Genomic DNA, 21,973 nt, shown 5'->3' with positions numbered 1-21,973 from the left:
CAGATATATGCAGCACACTGAACACAGATATGGAGCGTTTTTCAGGCAGACAACGTATACTGGTGGTCACTGGTCAGCAAAACTCTGCACTGTACTCCTCCTATATAATACTGCTGGTCCCCAGTCCCCACAATAAAGCAGTGTGAGCACAGATATATGCAGCACACTGAGCACAGATATGGAGCGTTTTTCAGGCAGACAACGTATAATACTGGTGGTCACTGGTCAGCAAAACTCTGCACTGTACTCCTCCTATATAATACTGCTGGTACCCAGTCCCCACAATAAAGCAGTGTGAGCACAGATATATGCAGCACACTGAGCACAGATATGGAGCGTTTTTCAGGCAGACAACGTATACTGGTGGTCACTGGTCAGCAAAACTCTGCACTGTACTCCTCCTATATAATACTGCTGGTCCCCAGTCCCCACAATAAAGCAGTGTGAGCACAGATATATGCAGCACACTGAGCACAGATATGGAGCGTTTTTCAGGCAGACAACGTATACTGGTGGTCACTGGTCAGCAAAACTCTGCACTGTACTCCTCCTATATAATACTGCTGGTCCCCAGTCCCCACAATAAAGCAGTGTGAGCACAGATATATGCAGCACACTGAGCACAGATATGGAGCGTTTTTCAGGCAGACAACGTATAATACTGGTGGTCACTGGTCAGCAAAACTCTGCACTGTACTCCTCCTATATAATACTGCTGGTCCCCAGTCCCCACAATAAAGCAGTGTGAGCACAGATATATGCAGCACACTGAGCACAGATATGGAGCGTTTTTCAGGCAGACAACGTATACTAGTGGTCACTGATCAGCAAAACTCTGCACTGTACTCCTCCTATATAATACTGCTGGTCCCACTCCCCAGTCCCCACAATAAAGCAGTGTGAGCACAGATATATGCAGCACACTGAGCACAGATATGGAGCGTTTTTCAGGCAGACAACGTATACTGGTGGTCACTGGTCAGCAAAACTCTGCACTGTACTCCTCCTATATAATACTGCTGGTCCCCAGTCCCCACAATAAAGCAGTGTGAGCACAGATATATGCAGCACACTGAGCACAGATATGGAGCGTTTTTCAGGCAGACAACGTATAATACTGGTGGTCACTGGTCAGCAAAACTCTGCACTGTACTCCTCCTATAATACTGCTGGTCCCCAGTATAAAGATATTTGCACTGCAGCCCCCTGAAACAAAGTGAGAGGACGCCAGCCACGTCCTCTCACTATCATTTCCAATGCACGAGTGAAAAATGGCGGCGATGCGCGGCTCCTTATATAGAATCCGAATCTCGCGAGAATCCGACAGCGGGATGATGACGTTCGGGCGCGCTCGGGTTAACCGAGCAAGGCGGGAGGATCCGAGTCTGCCTCGGACCCGTGTAAAAAGGGTGAAGTTCGGGGGGGTTCGGATTCCGAGGAACCGAACCCGCTCATCACTAGTCCTTGGTGCAGGAGATCTTAATAGAACTAGGACAACCAGAGCTGGCCCGAACCAATATGATGCCCTAGGCAAGATTTTGGCTGGTGCCCCCTAGCACCACCGCTGGTTCCGCCTCTGACCCTGCACCCCTTTCCCAGCACCATCACCTCTCACCCATAGTAGTCCTTATATTGGTGTTCCTACCCCCTATATGTTAAATAGGAATGGTGCGCACAAAAGAGGTGTGTTTTTGTTGGGAATGGGCATGGCCACACAATAGTACCCCCAATTCAAATTCTGCCACACAGTACTGCAACTTTATTCACATTTTATCATGCAATAGTGTTCCTAATTCACGTTACATCACACAGTAATACCACTTTACCTTACAAAAAACGTTACTCCTCACAGTAGTGCCCCTTATTCACAATACATGACACTGAATTGCTCCTTATTCACATTACACCACACCATATTGCTCTTTATTCACATTAAACCAGACGTAGTGCCCTTTCTATATGTAACACCACAAAGTAGAGCACCTTATACACATAATGCCACACATTAGTAATGTATTTATTCACATACCACACAGTAATGCCCCTTACAAATATGACACACATTATTAATGTCCTTATAAACATAATACGCCTTACACATTATGCCAACTTTTATTAATGTCCTTATACACATAATGTACCTTACACATATGCCGCACAATATTGATGCCCTTATACACATAATGATACACATAATGTCCCTTACACATATGCTAAACACTATTGCACAACCAACCCACTCACACACAGCACTCACACGGCCGCTAACACTGTGACCTCTGCCTCGGCCTGGATACAGATGTGTCCTCATAAATCTTGCCTCAATGCGCCATGCAGCAGGAGATGCCTGGCGTGAGTCAGCTGGCAGCTCTGCTAACATCGGGCACCTTTTTTGATAAAAATGCATCTTATTTGCATTGCTATGTGGCTAGGATGCACAAGCAACTTCTGCTGATGAAAATTATATGCAACATGTCTATATACTGTGTGTGAATGTGGTTGCATACAAAATGCTACACACCGAATATAGGCATGTCGCATATCATTTCAATCAGCAGAAGCTGCTGGTGCCCCTAGGCATTTGCCTAGTTTGCCTATGCCTAGGGCCTTCTCTGAGGACAACTTTCCAATCTCCAATAGACTATGACCAGGGGTGCTGAGAGGTGGGGTGGGGGCAGTAGGTAGTGATTACTCAGGTCCAGGAATGTAGGGAAGCATAGCTATGCCCATGGTACTATATGCCATGGCTACACCACAATCGTTTGTGCAATATAGGGTATACACGAGAGATCTAAGAGACAAGAGGATGTAGCGGCGCCCACTGCTGTGGTAAACGTCCCATTGCTGCCCCACTGCCACCCATTCAGCCCTACGTGAGAAGCAGCAAAGATGTGGGTGACTCAGTTGTGAATGCAGGCCATAACACACGCGCAATTTGCTAAAACTACATCTGCATTTGTACCTGAGTGTAACTAAGAATCAGTCCCTGAAATTCTTCCTTTATCTCTCTCTCTCTGGTGTATATTCACTAAAGCTTCTAAAATTGAAAAGTGCTGATGTTGCCCATAGCAACCAGTCAGATTCTGTCTAGCATTTTCTAGCATGCAATAGAGAAATGATAGACAGAATCTGATTGGTTGCTATTGGCAACATCACCACTTTTCAGTAAATGTACCCCTCTCTCTCTCTCTCTCTCTCTCTCTCTCTCTCTTTCTCCCTCATTATATATCTATATATAATTTGATAGTTGCACTGCCGTCAATACCCACTGTTAAAACCAATAAATCATACTGTATGAACTTGGTCTGATTCATGAGTGTATCAGACAAGGGTGTAGTACGGCTGACCGGCGGTCTCCTGACCGCCGGTCAGCTTACCGACGCCGGGATCCCGGCAGCATACCGACGCCGGGATCCCGGCGGGGAGGGGCGAGTGCAGCAAGCCCCTTGCGGGCTCGGTGGCGACCTGCGGTCGCCACAGGTTCTATTCCCACTCTATGGGTGTCGTGGACACCCACGAGTGGAAATAGTCCCTGTTGGTCGGCATTCCGACCATCGGGACAGTGACCCGTCGGGCTGGTGGAGGAGGTCATGTGACTGTCGGTCAGCTGACCGGCGGTCACATGAATACCACCCGTCAGGCACACGTGTCTCTACCTACAACAAGGAGATCGGTGGAAGTGCCGGATCTGTGTATTTTGTTCCAGTTTTTGTGCAGGTTTGATGCATTTTGAATGGAATCCTGTACAACTCGTACAGTGGGGGTCATTCCGAGTTGTTCGCTCGCTAGCTGCTTTTAGCAGCATTGCACACGCTAGGCCGCCGCCCTCTGGGAGTGTATCTTAGCTTAGCAGAAGTGCGAAGGAAAGATTAGCAGAATTGCTACTAAATAATTCTTTGCAGTTTCTGAGTAGCTCCAGACCTACTCACAGATTGCGATCAGTTCAGTCCGTTTAGTTCCTGGTTTGATGTCACAAACACGCCCTGCGTTCGGCCAGCAACTCCCCCGTTTCTCCAGACACTCCCGCGTTTTTCCCTGACACGCCTGCGTTTTTTAGCACACTCCTGGAAAACGCTCAGTTACCTCCGAGAAACGCCCTTTTCCTGTCAATCACTCACCGATCAGCAGTGCGACTGAAAAGCGCCGCAGGATCCACAGCAAAACTGCTAAGTTTTTAGGTAAATAACTAAGCGCATGCGCCCTGCGTGCCTTGTGCATGCGTAATTTGCAACAAATCGCAGCATAGCGAAAATCGTCAACGAGCGAACAACTCGCAATGACCACCAATAGACTGTGACCGCACTGTAATACTCCGCAATATGGGGTTAATTCAGACCTGATCGCTGGGCAGCGATTTTTGCACTGCTGCGATCAGATAGTCGCCGCCTACAGGGGGAATGTATTTTCGCTGTGCAAGTGTGCGATCGCATGTGTAGTAGAGCTGTACAAACAGATTTTGTGCAGTCTCTGCGCAGCCCAGGACTTACTCAGCCGCTGCGATCACATCAGCCTGTCTGGGACCGGAATTGACGTCACACACCCGCCCTGAAAACGCTTGATCTCGTCTGCTTTTTTCCTGACACTCCCTGAAAACGGTCAGTTGCCACCCACAAACGCCCTCTTGCTGTCATTCTCCTTGCGAACGCCCGTGCAAATGGATCTTTCGCACAATCCTGACGCTGACCGGCGATCCTCTTTGCAGCAGTCCGTCGCACCTGCGCATTGCGGTGTATACACAGTTTGAAAACTCCCAGCAGCAATCAGATCTGAATTACCCCCTAGGGGCCTGATTCACTATCAGTTGCTAATGTGAAAACGCAATTATCGGCACACTGCGCATGTGCTGCAAACGCATTGCACGTACACGAAGGTCAAAATGCGATCGCTCTGCGTATGCAGCCTAAGTGTGAAGAGATTGCATTTTGATTGACAGGAATTGACCGTTCGTAGGTGGTAACATGGCATTTGTGGGGAGTGGCGTGTCATGGGCGTTTTCGAGGCATGCATCTGACGTAATCTGCGAACACTGCAATGAAAACCATGGCACCTGGTGTGACTGCATTCTCAATGATTTGAGTACGCTGGGGTCAGCCGCAGCTGTCGATTGTGCTTGTTTTTTGCGTATGCATTGCAATTGCGCTAATGCATACACAGGTTTGCGAACACATCGGTCCGCTTCTTTTATCCATTCTGGGCGGCTCTCCACATGTGATTTTTTAGCAGTAGCAGGTTTGAGAAAAGTCCTATTTCAGCCTCAGTAGCGATCCATAGTGAATTACAGATGGGTCCACAGTTATCTTGGCTAGTTTGCTGCACCTAGGCACAACATGGTTTATTAATATAAACCCTTCATCTATTGTTCTCAACTGCAATACAATACAGGGAACAATACAGCAGGGGATTAAGGCCCTCATTCCGAGTTGTTCGCTCGCTAGCTGCTTTTAGCAGCAGTGCAAACGTTAAGCCGCCGCCCTCTGGGAGTGTATCTTAGCTTAGCAGAAGTGCGAACGAAAAGGTTCGCAGCGCCGCTTCAAAAAAAGATTGTGCAGTTTCTGAGTAGCTCGATACTTACTCCTAGCTAACGATCACTTCAGACTGTTTAGTTCCCGTTATGACGTCACAAACACGCCCTGCGTTCGGACAACCACGCCTACGTTTCCCCCGCCACGCCTGCGTTTTTATCTGGCACGCCTGTGTTTTTCAGCACACGCCCTGAAAACGGTCAGTTAACACCCAGAAACACCCACTTCCTTTCAATCACTGCGGCGAGCAGTGCGACTGAAAAGCGTCGCTAGACCTTGTGTGAAACTACGTCGGCTTTTGTGAAAGTACGACGCGCGTGCGCACTGCGCACCATATGCATGCGCAGGAATGCCGATTTTTTTTTGGCCTGATTGCTGCACTACAACCAACGGCAGCTAGCGATCAACTCGGAATGACCCCCTAAGTCATTACAGCAGGGGATTAAGCATACCTCCCAACTGTCCCGATTTTCGCACAGCATCTATTCCAGTGAGTTAGAGGGAGAGGGGGCATGCCAGCAGCTCCCAGAGCGCTGGCCATGCCCCCTCAGTGACGAAAACTGGGGCGTGGCTCGTGATCACGGACCCTCCGTGAAGCCATGCCCCCTTCCACACAGGTCACGCCCCCTTTTCGGCCACGCAACGCACGCCAAGATGTCCCTCCTTCCTATACTTGAATGTTGGGAGGTATGGATTAAGTCCGACTGCCCAGTCTCAGTTAATCCTATTAAAGGTCAAGATAAACATGGACCCATCTGTAGGTCCTAAGTTAGACTCCGTTGCCACCGGCTGACGTAAAAACAAGCTCACAACTGGTTAATAAACATGTGCATTGTACCTACCATTCATACCAGCCAACTTTGGCTATTTTCTCCTGTATATAAACTGGATATCCAGCGAAAGAAGACACGGTCATCCTCAGAGACAGCATGGCCTGCAATTGAAGAGACGGCCTCATGCATATGTAAAGATTATATTGCATTGTCACAAATCATCGACTTAAGAATCAGCTTCAGTATGAGGACGATCCAGTCTTCGTGCACCGAACTCCCGCTGCCAAGTACACAGTGATGGGAGTTACAGTATGTTACTGTAGGTTACTGAAATATCATTTGGATGATCATTAAGGAACACAATCATTGTAGATTGGATTTACTGCAAATAATGGACCAGTTCCAACACCTGGTTATCCAACATTAATGGGAAATATGAAGACACTGTTCTGGCACTGAGGATTTTCTGCTAAAAAGTCGGTTTTACAAAGATTTCAATTTACAAAATCTAATTATGCACAGAGGAATATGGGCCTAATTCAGACCTGATCGCAGCAGCAAAATCTTTCTCTAATGGGCAACACCATGTGCACTGCAGGTGGGGCAGATATAACATGTGCAGAGAGAGTTAGATTTGGGTGGGTTATATTGTTTCTGTGCTGGATAAATACTGGCTGCTTTATTTATACACTGCAATTTAGATTTCAGATTGAACACACCCCACCCAAATCTAAACTCCCGGTGGGGGTTAGGGTTAGGCTGCAGGGAGGATGGGTTAGGGTTAGGCTGAGGGAGAGGGAAGGTTAGGCACCCCCAGTGAGGGTTAGGGTTAGGCTGCAGGGAGGGTGGGTTAGGGTTAGGCACCCCCGGTGAGGGTTAGGTTGCAGGGAGGGTTGGTTAGGGTTAGGCTGCAGGGAGGGTGGGTTAGGGTTAGGCACCTCCGGTGAGGGTTAGGTTGCAGGGAGGGTTGGTTAGGGTTAGGCTGCAGGGAGAGTGGGTTAGGGATGGGCTGCGGGGGAGGGAGGGTTAGGGTTAGGCACCCCTGTTGAGGGTTAGGGTTTGGCTGCACGGAAGGTTGGGATAGGGTTAGGCTGCAGAGAGGGTGGGTTACGGTTAGGCACCCCCGGTGGGGGTTAGGGTTAGGCACCCCTGGTGAGGGTTAGGGTTAGGCTGCACGGAAGGTTGGGTTAGGGTTAGGCTGCAGGGAGGGTGGGTTACGGTTAGACACCCCCGGTGGGGGTTAGGCTGCAGGGAGGGTGGGTTAGGGTTAGGCTGCGGGGGAGGGTGGGTTACGGTTAGACACCCCCGGTGGGGGTTAGGGTTAGGCTGCAGGGAGGGTGGGTTAGGGTTAGGCTGCGGGGGAGGGAGGGAGGGTTAGGGTTAGACAACCCCGATGGGGGCTAGGGTTAGGCTGCAGGGAGGGTGGGTTAGGGTTAGGCTGCGGGGGAGGGAGGGAGGGTTAGGGTTAGACACCCCCGGTGGGGGTTAGGGTTAGGCTGCAGGGAGGGTGGGTTAGGGTTAGGCTGCGAGGGAGGGAGGGTTAGGGTTAGGCACCTCTGCAGGTAGGTTAGGGCTAGGCATTAAGGAGGGAGGTTAGGGTTAGGCAGCGGAAAAGGAGGGTTAGGGAGTGGGGAGAACACCCCTTACTCACCCCTGACGGTCTTTTCATCACCGGGATCCCAGCGTCAGTATTACGACCACCGGGATCCCTTGAGCCAGGATCTCATTCTGATTCCCTTACCTCGTCCGGGCATTGTGTACCGTGCCTGACCCTCCCTTCCCCCCCAGCACACACACACATCCTATCCCACTGTCATCTGCGGTGCTCCTCTGTTACAGCACTAGCACGTCCTCTTCATGTACTGGTTTTGCAGGATTCCCAGACCTGTAAGGGTGCAGAGTTTCCACCAGAAGTGGGTGCTTCTATCTGAATAGAGATTTTGGCATGGCCGATTTCACATGTCTGTAAGCTGGGAGGTACAGCGTAGGCCTCATTCCTTATACCCATACCATACACTTACCACCTTTGTCTCTTCTGCTGTCCTCTTATCTGGGGGACTGGTTAGTATTTGTTTTGCTTCAGAACTGAGAACCATCTGCAGAGAGATACAATAATGCATAGACTGAAAACAATATACATACATCTTAGAACATTAAACCAACATAAAACAATATAATAATGTCTAACGCTTAAGCCACATAAAACAATTACAGATGTGTCCTTATATATCATTGCCGCAGTTGCGCAAAACAGCTCTTCTTGGAGCTCCCGGTCTCGTGAGGCTCCGCTAGCATCAGGCGACTTTTTCACATCTTTTTTGCCTAAAATGCGTCCTAGAGGCAATGCGATGCAGCTAGGACACACCAGGAGGCTGTGCTGATTAATATGATATACTATACTTGTATCTGTATGCGACTGAGTCTCTTCATCTATATACGAAGTGCTGCAATGCAGTGGCCAAGGTTATTTTCCACGCCAAGTTTTGTTGGGGATATACTTGGCATCCCAACGTATGGGATGTTGGCGATTAGGAGACAGATGCTGGAATCCCGACACCTGTCTAAATGGTGACGCCGGAATCCCAACCGTAAGTATGCTGGGGAGGGTTAGGGTTAGACTGCGGGGGAAGGGTTAGGCTGCAGGGGAAGAGGTAGGCTGCAGGGGAAGGGTTAGGGTTAGGCTGCGGGAAGGGAGAGTTAGGTTGCGGGAAGGGAGGATAAGGGTTAGGCTGCTGTTTGGGGATTAGAGTTAGGCTGCGCGAAGGGAGAGTTAGGCTGCGGAAGGGAGGGTAAGGGTTGGGCTGCTGTTTGGGGATTAGGGTTAGACTGCGGGAAGGGAGGGTTAGGCTGCGGGAAGGGAGAGTTAGGTTGCGGGATGGGAGGGTAAGGGTTGGGCTGCTGTTTGGGGATTAGGGTTAGGCTGCGGGAAGGGAGGGTTAGGCTGCGGGAAGGAAGGGTTAGGATTAGTTTAGTTGCACGCCCGGGATTATGGCAGTCAGAGGTCTGTATTCTGACTGCCGGCATCCCGTATCCGCATCCAACCCGTTTTGTTATGCTTCATATACAGACTCAGTCATTGTGTTGCGACTAAGATGCTAAGGATTAGCTGAAATAATGAAAGCTTTGATAAAGTGAATTGTTTTTCAGGATCTGAGGACATAGGGGTCCATGTACTAACTAAGCAATCCTTTTTTTGTTGAGTAAAATCCACTCCCTCTTCCCCTGTTACCACAAGTGTTATCAGCAGATCAGCCATATAACTGTAGCGTGTATGCGGGGGACCGGTCTGCAAATATTGATCAGTTAGGCATGCTGGATCATCTAGCATATCCGTCTGATTCGATATTTTCTAAGAGTCCAGTCGGCTGCATCAAGCAGTGAATGCCCTGCCAGGGCCGACTGATGTACAGTCACCTGTTCCTTCACATGGGAAGGAACGGGGAAATGTCTTCTCCCCAGGGAGGGGCGTCAATATCTGGTGACATACACTGTGAGCAGTAGCGGATCTTGCCACGGGCAAGCAGGATTTCTGCCCGGGGCACCGCTCTCCCGAGGGTGCCGCCGCCATGGCAAGATCCGCTACTGGTGTCTGTGCAGTGCGGTGCGCGATGCACGGCACTGTGGGAGCGGCCATAGACGCTAGAGGTCATAATTGACCTCTAGTGTCTATGCGGTGCTATGGGAGAGACGTCATGATATCTCTCAAATAGATCCGAGGAGCGGCGCCGGTGGCCGGAGACGGAGGGCAGCAGCGGTCGGGAAGCAGGAGCGAGGATGGTGAGTTTTTTTTTTTTTGGTAAGCAGCACAGTTACAGGGGGCACAGTATTGGGGGCACTACTACTGAGGGCAAAGCTACAGGGGGCACAGTACTGTGGGCACAACTACTGAGGGCACAGTACTGGGGGCACAACTACTGAGGGCACAGCTACAGGGGGCACAGTACTGGGGAACAACTACTGAGGGCACAGCTACAGGGGGCACAGTATTGGGGGCACAACTACTGAGGGTACAGCTACAGGGGCACAGTACTGGGGGCACTACTACTGAGGGCACAGCTACAGGGGGCACAGTACTGGGGGCATAACTACTGAGGGCGCAGCTACAGGGGCACAGTACTGGGGGCACAGTAGTGGGGGCACTACTACTGAGGGCACAGCTACAGGGGGCACAGTACTGGGGGCATAACTACTGAGGGCACAGCTACAGGGGCACAGTACTGGGGGCACAGCTACTGAGGGCACAGTAGTGGGGGCACTACTACTGAGGGCACAGCTACAGGGGGCACAGTACTGGTGGCATAACTGTGACCACGCCCCTTCCCCATGAAGCCCAGCTAAGATTAAAACTATTGAAGAGGGTGAAGGAGAACTCATCCCTTCGGTGGTGACTGCTCAGGCATACTGTACTTCATACCTTCTTATCTCTTTGGGGCAGATGTATTAATGACCAGAGACACTATACAGATTGTGGAGGAAAATTATTTTCCTATGTTTCCTGCCTTTAAGTCTGTTTCAGGACAGAGATAATGAGGATCCATTTATCAGACTGAAATGTAAATATAGTACCAAAAATAAAGGTATTAAAACATTTACATATATATTTGTGTGCGTTTTTTTTGGGTTCCTATTTTCCCTAAGTAATTGTGCACAGCTAACATTTGACAGAAAGTCTGATTCAGAGCCACATGCGGAGCGGCCCAGCTGCGATTTTTCACACCGCGCAAAACGAGCAGAATGAGGCTTATTTACATAAGCAGGGCTACTCAGAGCAGCACAGAAGTCAGCTGGATCTCCACTCAGATAAATGGGTGTAACTGGGCACAATGGGGTGTTCCCTCTTAGCAGAAGTTAGCTGCAGGTGTGTTGTGGGCGTGTAGACTAAATTGGGGCCTATTCAGAGGTAAGTGCACGCCAAGATCTGACAGCTATAGACGGTTCTCTTGCACTCACAAAATGGCTGGGGGTGAATGCGCACTGATAGTGATTCCGGGTTGCAGTTAAAATTCCAGCTGTCGGGATCCCAGCGTTCAAGATACTCATGCCAAAATCCCAACAGCCGGCATAGCCGACAGCCGGAATCCCGGCGCACCAGCAATATTCCCAATCGTGGGTGTCTATGACAACCACATGGATCCACATAGATGTCTATGACACCCACACAGACTCATCTGGCTGAATACAGGTGGAAATCCGAAGCTATTTTCCAGTACTCAGATACGGATACTTTGCGTGAGACTGAAGAATCAGGCACAGTGCCTCCTATAATTGTTGGTGAATTCTTTGTCCAGCATCTGTATGTAATAATATTGGCCATTAGAGCCGCCTATTGGTTGCTCAGAATGTCCATCGGAACATTTCCTCCGGTGCCATTGAAACTGCATCTTCGGATGCAGTCCCTGGCTGAACACACTCATGACACGCCCGCGTCTGAGTAGCCATATACCTGTTACCTCCCTGGAACTCCCCCAAAAATTGCCCCTCTCTGTGTCCAAATCATTTCTGCGACTGCTGAACAAACATTTAACGACTGCCATAAATGCTTTGTCCACCTCTGAATGAGGCCATCTCTGTGATGTATTGAGAGTTTTCAAAATGCAAACACAGTACAGAGCACATTCTACTGGATAATTCTGCAATATTTCACTATGTACTGTACATACAGCACAGCGTTGCCCACTGAAGACAGCGTTGCCCATTGCATCCAAAAATGTATCGCTTGGTGCTTATGAGAAAATCAGCGCTGATGCATCCTCCCCAAACTCTTTAAAGAAAAAAATAAGAATTTACTTACCGATAATTCTATTTCTCGGAGTCCGTAGTGGATGCTGGGGTTCCTGAAAGGACCATGGGGAATAGCGGCTCCGCAGGAGACAGGGCACAAAAAGTAAAGCTTTAGGATCAGGTGGTGTGCACTGGCTCCTCCCCCTATGACCCTCCTCCAAGCCTCAGTTAGGATACTGTGCCCGGACGAGCGTACACAATAAGGAAGGATTTTGAATCCCGGGTAAGACTCATACCAGGCACACCAATCACACTGTACAACCTGTGATCTGAACCCAGTTAAAAGTATGATAACAGCGGAGCCTCTGAAAAGATGGCTCACAACAATAATAACCCGATTTTTGTAACTATGTACAAGTATTGCAGATAATCCGCACTTGGGATGGGCGCCCAGCATCCACTACGGACTCCGAGAAATAGAATTATCGGTAAGTAAATTCTTATTTTCTCTATCGTCCTAGTGGATGCTGGGGTTCCTGAAAGGACCATGGGGATAATACCAAAGCTCCCAAACGGGCGGGAGAGTGCGGATGACTCTGCAGCACCGAATGAGAGAACTCCAGGTCCTCCTTAGCCAGGGTATCAAATTTGTAGGATTTTACCAACGTGTTTGCCCCTGACTAAATAGCCGCTCGGCAAAGTTGTAAAGCCGAGACCCCTCGGGCAGCCGCCCAAGATAAGCCCACCTTCCTTGTGGAATGGGCATTTACATATTTTGGCTGTGGCAGGCCTGCCACAGAATGTGCAAGCTGAATTGTATTACACATCCAACTAGCAATAGTCTGCTTAGAAGCAAGAGCACCCAGTTTGTTGGGTGCATACAGGATAACAGCAAGTCAGTTTTCCTGACTCCAGCCGTCCTGGAACCTATATTTACAGGGCCCTGACAACATCTAGCAACCTGGAGTCCTCCAAGTCCCTAGTAGGCGCAAGGCACCAAAATAAGCTGGTTCAGGTGAAACACTGACACCACCTTAGGGAGAGAACTGGGGACGAGTCCGCAGCTCTGCCCTGTCCAAATGGACAACCAGATATGGGCTTTTTTGAGAAAAAAACCACCAATTTGACACTCGCCTGGTCCAGGCCAGGGCCAAGAGCATGGTCACTTTTCATGTGAGATGCCCTCTAGAAGATGAGCACTCTGTAACCACCACAGGAGAGACACCCTTGTCCTTGGATATAGGGTTATCCGCTGATGCATCTGAAGATGCGATCCGGACCATTTGTCCAGCAGATCCCACTGAAAAGTTCTTGCGTGAAATCTGCCGAATGGAATTGCTTCGTAGGAAGCCACCATTTTTACCAGGACCCTTGTGCAATGATGCACTGACACTTTTCCTGGTTTTAGGAGGTTCTTGACTAGCTCGGATAACTCCCTGGCTTTCTCTTCCGGGAGAAACACCTTTTTCTGGACTGTGTCCAGAATCATCCCTAGGCACAGCAGACGTGTCGTCAGGATCAGCTGCGATTTTGGAATATTTAGAATCCATCCGTGCTGTTGTAGCAGTATCCGAGATAGTGCTACTCCGACCTCCAACTGTTCCCTGGACTTTGCCCTTATCAGGAGATCGTCCAAGTAAGGGGTAATTAAGACGCCTTTTCTTCGAAGAAGAATCATCATTTCGGCCATTACCTTGGTAAAGACCCGGGGTGCCGTGGACAATCCAAACGGCAGCGTCTGAAACTGACAGTGACAGTTCTATACCACGAACCTGAGGTACCCTTAGTGAGAAGGGCAAATTTGGGACATGGAGGTAAGCATCCCTGATGTCCCGGGACACTATATAGTCCCCTTCTTCCTGGTTCGTTATCACTGCTCTGAGTGACTCCATCTTGATTTGAACCTTTGTAAGTGTTCAAATTTTTTTAGATAAAGAATAGGTCTCACCTAGCCTTCTGGCTTCAGTACCACAATATAGTGTGGAATAATACCCCTTTTCTTGTTGTAGGAGGGGTAATTTAATTATCACCTGCTGGGAATACAGCTTGTGAATTGTTTCCCATACTGCCTCCTTGTCGGAGGGAGACCTTGGTAAAGCAGACTTCAGGAGCTTGCGAAGGGGAAACGTCTCGACATTCCAATCTGTACCCCTGGGATACTACATGTAGGATCCAGGGGTCCTGTACGGTCCCAGCGTCATGCTGAGAGCTTGGCAGAAGCGGTGGAACGCTTCTGTTCCTGGGAATGGGCTGCCTGCTGCAGTCTTCTTCCCTTTCCTCTATCCCTGGGCAGATATGACTCTTATAGGGACGAAAGGACTGAGGCTGAAAAGACGGTGTCTTTTTCTGCAGAGATGTGACTTAGGGTAAAAACGGTGGATTTTTCAGCAGTTGCCGTGGCCACCAGGTCCGATGGACCGACCCCAAATAACTCCTCTTCCTTTATACGGCAATACACCTTTGTGCCGTTTGGAATCTGCATCACCTGACCACTGTCGTGTCCATAAACATCTTCTGGCAGATATGGACATCGCACTTACTCTTGATGCCAGAGTGCAAATATCCCTCTGTGCATCTCGCATATATAGAAAATGCATCCTTTAAATGCTCTATAGTCAATAAAATACTGTCCCTGTCAAGGGTATCAATATTTTTAGTCAGGGAATCCGACCAAGCCACCCCAGCTCTGCACATCCAGGCTGAGGCGATCGCTGGTCGCAGTATAACACCAGTATGTGTGTATATACTTTTTATGATATTTTCCAGCCTCCTGTCAGCTGGCTCCTTGAGGACGGCCCTATCTATAGACGGTACCGCCACTTGTTTTGATAAGCGTGTGAGCGCCTTATCCACCCTAAGGGGTGTTTCCCAACGCGCCCTAACTTCTGGCGGGAAAGGGTATACCGCCCATAATTTTCTATCGGGGGGAACCCACGCATCATCACACACTTCATTTAATTTATCTGATTCAGGAAAAACTACGGTAGTTTTTTCACATCCCACATAATACCCTCTTTTGTGGTACTTGTAGTATCAGAAATATGTAACACCTCCTTCATTGCCCTTAACGTGTGGCCCTAATAAGGAATACGTTTGTTTATTCACCGTCGACACTGGATTCAGTGTCCGTGTCTGTGTCTGTGTCGACCGACTAAAGTAAACGGGCGTTTTAAAACCCCTGACGGTGTTTCTGAGACGTCTGGACCGGTACTAATTGTTTGTCGGCCGTCTCATGTCGTCAACCGACCTTGCAGCGTGTTGACATTATCACGTAATTCCCTAAATAAGCCATCCATTCCGGTGTCGACTCCCTAGAGAGTGACATCACCATTACAGGCAATTGCTCCGCCTCCTCACCAACATCGTCCTCATACATGTCGACACACACGTACCGACACACAGCACACACACAGGGAATGCTCTGATAGAGGACAGGACCCACTAGCCCTTTGGAGAGACAGAGGGAGAGTTTGCCAGCACACACCAAAAACGCTATAATTATATAGGGACAACCTTATATAAGTGTTTTCCCTTATAGCATCTTTTATATATTTCTAACGCCAAATTAGTGCCCCCCCTCTCTGTTTTAACCCTGTTTCTGTAGTGCAGTGCAGGGGAGAGCCTGGGAGCCTTCCCTCCAGCCTTTCTGTGAGGGAAAATGGCGCTGTGTGCTGAGGAGATAGGCCCCGCCCCTTTTTCGGCGGGCTCGTCTCCCGCTCTTTAATGGATTCTGGCAGGGGTTAAATATCTCCATATAGCCCCCGGAGGCTATATGTGAGGTATTTTTAGCCAAAAAAGGTTTTCATTTGCCTCCCAGGGCGCCCCCCTCCCAGCGCCCTGCACCCTCAGTGACTGCCGTGTGAAGTGTGCTGAGAGGAAATGGCGCACAGCTGCAGTGCTGTGCGCTACCTTAAGAAGACTGAGGAGTCTTCTGCCGCCGATTCTGGACCTCTTCTCGTTTCAGCATCTGCAAGGGGGCCGGCGGCGAGGCTCCGGTGACCATCCAGGCTGTACCTGTGATCGTCCCTCTGGAGCTAATGTCCAGTAGCCAAAGAAGCCAATCCATCCTGCACGCAGGTGAGTTCACTTCTTCTCCCCTAAGTCCCTCGTTGCAGTGATCCTGTTGCCAGCAGGACTCACTGTAAAATAAAAAACCTAAGCTAAACTTTTCTAAGCAGCTCTTTAGGAGAGCCACCTAGATTGCACCCTTCTCGGCCGGGCACAAAAATCTAACTGAGGCTTGGAGGAGGGTCATAGGGGGAGGAGCCAGTGCACACCACCTGATCCTAAAGCTTTACTTTTTGTGCCCTGTCTCCTGCGGAGCCGCTATTCCCCATGGTCCTTTCAGGAACCCCAGCATCCACTAGGACGATAGAGAAACTGACAGTTACAGATGGAACCTTCTTTATCTTGGCTCTTTATGTGACTAGGCGCGCCTGTCTGGGCGCACCTAGGGGTCTATTCATGAAGCAGTGAAAAGGGTGGAGAAGTGAGCCACTGGAGAAGTTGCCTATGGCAACCAATTAGCATCGAAGTAACATTTATAATTTACACACTATACAATTGTATGGAGCAGCTGATTGGTTGCCATGGGCAACTTTTCCACAGGCTCACTTATCCACTTTTTTCATTGCTTCATGAATAGACCCCCTAGTCACTGTGAGCGTCTCCTTCTGGACAGGCCCGTGCGCCCGGACGGAAACGCTCCCCATTCACTGAATGGGAAGCGGGTCCTGCACTCCAGGCGTGACTAGGCGGACGGATGGCCTAGTCACGCTGGGAGTGCGCGCCTGCGTCTCGGCCAGGTGAAATAACGCTGGCTCCATCTGTATGTCGACATTTTTAAAATGTCAACATGGTGCATGTCCACATCTGCAGAATGCTGACACGTTCACATTGAGAAGGGTTATGGTTAGGTGTTAGTGATACCGCCAGAACCGCAACAGTAACAGCTGGAAGTCACTGTCAGCTGACTGCCAGATCCAGGAAGAAACTGCTGGAGCCGTTGGACCAGCTGATCAGGTTACCGCTAGACCACCAGGAACGTTTTGTTGACATTCTAAAAATGTCGACATTTCATCAGTTTTGCATGTCAGCATTACGGCCAAGTCGATATGAATGTGGAGATGCAGAATGTCACCAAATGGTATGAATTTGCTATTATTTGAGTAACATGATTTATACTATACCTCCATTTTAGCCTTGAAGAGGGAGCGGTCAAACAGAAGGTTTTCCGTCTCCGTCTCAAATCCGAGGTACTCGCTGAAGGAAATGGGCTCAGTTCTTGAGGCTGCGTAGTCTCTTTGCAGAATAGAGAAGAAGCACAATCCGTCATGGTTACATATTATACTGTAGTTAGGGAGGCAGTGAGTGAGAAGGCAGTGTGTTCCATGCATCAATACAAATCATTTATTTTTCAATCTTTAAAGAATGCAGAGTGTCCTAGAAATGGAGGCTGAATGGAATCAGTCATTCCTATCTCTTCCCATGAATAAATAAACCCATGTCCGCAGCAGACTAAGAAATAGTCTGATGTACTTTACTGCTGTATATGAGATGTGTTAGTAACAGGGCAAACTCCGTTACATCCAGGTCAGGCTGACCGTCTGTTTCTGGAAGAGAGATTGTGGCCCTCATTCCGAGTTGTTCGCTCGCAAGGCGAATTTAGCAGAGTTGCTCACGCTAAGCCTACGCCTACTGGGAGTGTATCTTAGCTTCTTAAAATTGTGAACGATGTATTCGCAATATTGCGATTACAAACTACTTAGCAGTTTCAGAGTAGCTTCAGACTTACTCGGCATCTGCGATCAGTTCAGTGCTTATCGTTCCTGGTTTGACGTCATAAACACACCCAGCGTTCGGCCAGACACTCCCCCGTTTCTCCGGCCACTCCTGCGTTTTTTCCGGAAACGGTAGCGTTTTTATCCACACGCCCCGTAAACGCCGTGTTTCCGCCCAGTAACACCCATTTCCTGTCAATCACACTACGTTCGCCGGAGCGAAGAAAAAGCCGTGAGTAAAAATACTATCTTTATTGTAAAATTACTTGGCGCAGTCGCAGTGCGAATATTGCGCATGCGTACTAAGCGGAATTTCACTGCGATGCGATGAAAATTACCGAGCGAACGACTCGGAATGAGGGCCAGTGTCTCAGTGGTATTTGCCTAAAGGTTACACATTATGCTGGTGGGAACTTGGCTACACTAATTGCTGTACTAATTAATGATGGTGACATTCGGGTCAGACAAGCATTGCACGCTACATCTCTCGGAGCGCCTCAGCGCTGTATGGTGCATGGACAGCCGGTAAGTGCAGTGTAACTGCAATAAAATGTGCATCTATGGCCTGATTCAGAGACGTCCACTCTTGCGTCTGTCGCTTCTAGCATCAGCCTTAAGGGGACATGTACTAAGCAGTGATAAAAGTGGAGAAGTGAGCCAGTGGAGAAGTTGCCCATGGAATCCAATCAGCATTGACTTAACATTTCTAATTTGCATACTATACAATTGTATAGAGCAGCTGATTGGTTGCCATGGGAAATTTCTCCACTGGCTCACTTCTTCTCCACTTTTATCACTGCTTAGTACATGTCCCCCTTAGTATCAGGACCAGCACTGGAACGCCCATGTTCAGTGTCTCTGGACGCTGTAATAGACGCTATCATCGGCGCAACAATGTTGACACCATCTAAACTTGCACAGCTCCGTGGAAGGCACAGTTGCTCTACCTGTCTCTGGCCTCCTATGTCTGTGGCTGTAGGTCTGTGAACACAGTCGCTTTTAGTGACACACCCGTCACACCCCTATAACACGCCCCTGTAGATAGCAACTGCAACCTTTTTATCTTTCCCATTATGTGTCATCAGTTCCAATTCCAGCACTTGTAATCCTATGTAGTGCGCCTAAAATGGCTGCCTCATCTGGAACCTTTGTGGGTAGGATGAATAAGCCCTGCAACTGCTGAAACAAAATGGCTGCCCCACCCTTTGTATTATTTCCATGGTCTCTGTATTTCATGCAAAGCTAAACCTCTTTATTATATCCATATTTTCTGTATTGTATTATGCACACAATGGCCCTCATTCCGAGTTGATCGCTCGCTAGTTGCTTTTAGCAGCAGTGCAAACGCTAAGCCGCCGCCCTCTGGGAGTGTATCTTAGCTTAGCAGAAGTGCGACCGAAAGGTTTGCAGAATTGCTACAAAAAAAGATTGTGCCGTTTCTGAGCAGCTCCAGACCTACTCCTACCTAGCGATCACTTCAGAATGTTTCGTTCCTGGTTTGACGTCACAAACACGCCCTGTGTTCGGCCAAACACTCCCCCGTTTCCCCAGCCACTCATGCGTTTTTATCGGGCACACCTGCGTTTTAACATACACTCCCTGAAAACGGCCAGTTACCACCCAGAAACACCCACTTCCTGTCAATCACTCTGCGGCCAGCACTGCGATTGAAAAGCGTCGCTCGACCTTGTGTGAAACTGCACAGTTTTGTGTGAAAGTGCGTTGCGCGTGTGCACTGTGCCTCATACACATGCGCAGAAATGCCGCTTTTCCACCTAATCGCCACGCTGCGATTGAAAGCAGCTAGCGAACAACTCGGAATGACCCCCAATATCTGTTAAACGCCTTGAGTCCTACTGGAGAAAGAATGCTATATAAATAAAATTATTATTATTATTATTATTATTATTTGTGCGAACCCAGCACGGGACACATGCGCTGAGGGTCTTTTTAGGAATTTTTTACACATGTGCAGTTGCAAAAAAATCGCTTAACTACTGTACATAAACATCGCCATTAGTGCCTGAATTAAAAGTAAAGCAAAAATGAGCAAGAAACTTTGCACGTTTGGCAAAACCATGGTGCACTACAGGTTGGGCAGATTTTAAATGTACAGAGATTTAAGCTAGCTACACAGTGTGCACTTTTTTGATCGTACCGACAATCACCACACTTTTTCTGTCAGTGGAAGGTCTTGTTAAAGTCACTGATTTTCTGCCATTCCACACCGAAACCAGGATAAACCATAGGAAATTTGGGCAGATGATGGAGAATGCACACACACTGTACAATCTCGGAACCTTTTAGCGGCTATCTTTTGTCAAGACTGACCGGATAACTGAAGCAGAGCGTTTCTGGATGTTTGGGGGGTTTTTACCCTTTTTTTCGAAACACTCATGAATGTTCACTATGCATTACAACAGGCCCATCACCAGATTATTGACAAATCTGGCCATTTATTGTATAGTATGTGGGCATCTTTAGATTTGGGAAGGGCGTGTCCAAACTCAAATCTTATACCTTCTTCACACCACACCTTGAACCTGGGATGTTGCCAGAGCAACCCAGGTTGTTTGTCGGTGTGAAAGGGTCAACCCAGGTTATTTGTCCTCAGTTCTCGACCCTGATCCCGGTAGGCTGCGGTGTAAAAGAAGGGACCCGGGTTACTCTACCTGGATTTCCTTAATGCCTGTTTAACACTATCCCCTGTCTGTCTGTCTGCCCCTCCCCTATAGAACGTAACCCATACTTGCCTACTTTCCCGGAATGGCCGGGAGGCTCCCGAAAATAGGGTGACCCTCCCGGCCCCCCCGGAAGAGCAGGCAAGTTTCCCGATTTAAGGGGTCCCCCTGCCCATCCGCCCACTTAGTGTGTAAAGTGGGTGGTCCGGGCAGTCCATGACGCGATTCTTGGTGAATCGCGTCATCATAGCCACGCCCCCTGCAGTTTAATGCCGGTGCTCGCGGCATTACAGAGCGGGGCATGGCTTAAAGGAGGCACCACATTACCCCGCCCCCGTTCTGCCCTTGCTCCGCCCCCATCCCACCTACGGTCCACCCCCTCTTTACACCACAGCACTCGCCTGCTGAGCCGACCTGGCTGCTCTCTCCCGCAGAGAGCAGCCAGAATGTCGGTAAGTATGATGTAACCTCTCACGAGTAGGGCCCTCTTCCCTCATGTGCTTATCCTTTTCTTACTTTAATAATCCTCAACTGCCCAAATCCCACAGTTTTTTGGCCACCATGGAACTTATCTCTATGCCGTTTACTAGTGTAGTTATGCTTAGTTACCCTGTACTTGTCCTATATTGTCTTCAACTGTAAGTCATTGTTTTCCTGTTTTGATTATGTGCATATGTACTCTGTAATCAGGTGCTGCGGAACCCTTGTGGCACCATATAAATAAAGGAAAATGGGGTTAATTCCAAGTTGATCACAGTTTTTTAGCAGTTGGGCAAAACCATGGCCCTCATTCCGAGTTGGTCGCTCGTTAATTTTTTTCGCATCGCAGCGATTTTCCGCTAACTGCGCATGCGCAATATTCGCACTGCGGCTGCGCCAAGTAAATTTGCTAAGAAGTTTGGTATTTTACTCACGGCATTAGGAGGTTATTTTCTTCGTTCTGGTGATCGGAGTGTGATTGACAGGAAGTGGGTGTTTCTGGGCGGAAACTGGCCGTTTTATGGGAGTGTGTGAAAAAAACGCTGCCGTTTCTGGGAAAAACGCGGGAGTGGCCGAAGAAACGGGGGAGTGTCTGGGCGAACGCTGGGTGTGTTTGTGACGTCAAACCAGGAACGACAAGCACTGAACTGATCGCACTGGAAGAGTAAGTCTCGAGCTACTCAGAAACTGCACAGAAAAATCTTTTCGCAATTCTGCTAATCTTTCGTTCGCAATTCTGCTAAGCTAAGATTCAATCACAGAGGGCGGCGGCTTAGCGTGTGCACTGCTGCGAAAAGCGGCTTGCGAGCGAACAACTCGGAATGAGGGCCCATGTGCACTGCAGGGGAGGCAGATATAACATGTGCAGAGAGAGTTAGATTTGGGTGTGGTGTGTTCAATCTGCAATCTAATTTGCAGTGTAAAAATAAAGCAGCCAGTATTTACCCAGCACAAAAATAAAATAACCCACCCAAATCTAACTCTTTCTGCACATGTTATATCTGCCTCCCCTGCAG

At 48.9% G+C, this 21,973-nt stretch overlaps 1 protein-coding gene across 4 annotated transcripts in view; it reads right to left on the bottom strand.

The window, feature by feature from the left end:
* Positions 1–21,973, bottom strand: part of LOC134999232 (cyclic nucleotide-binding domain-containing protein 2-like) — a 713,550-nt gene that overhangs the window by 279,374 nt on the left and 412,203 nt on the right. For all 4 annotated transcript variants that reach the window (XM_063951415.1, XM_063951414.1, XM_063951412.1 and 1 more), the window contains 3 exons: positions 17,206–17,317; positions 8,317–8,391; positions 6,365–6,456 (listed from right to left, as the gene is read on the bottom strand). In XM_063951415.1, the coding sequence (XP_063807485.1) occupies positions 6,365–6,456; positions 8,317–8,391; positions 17,206–17,317 (279 nt within the window). The remainder of the gene's footprint in view (positions 1–6,364; positions 6,457–8,316; positions 8,392–17,205; positions 17,318–21,973) is intronic.

The sequence above is a fragment of the Pseudophryne corroboree genome, chromosome 2 (genome assembly GCF_028390025.1).
Source record: "Pseudophryne corroboree isolate aPseCor3 chromosome 2, aPseCor3.hap2, whole genome shotgun sequence".
NCBI lineage: Eukaryota > Metazoa > Chordata > Amphibia > Anura > Myobatrachidae > Pseudophryne > Pseudophryne corroboree.
Note: the sequence above shows the minus strand (reverse complement) of the source record. Positions and strands in the feature narration are given on the sequence as shown.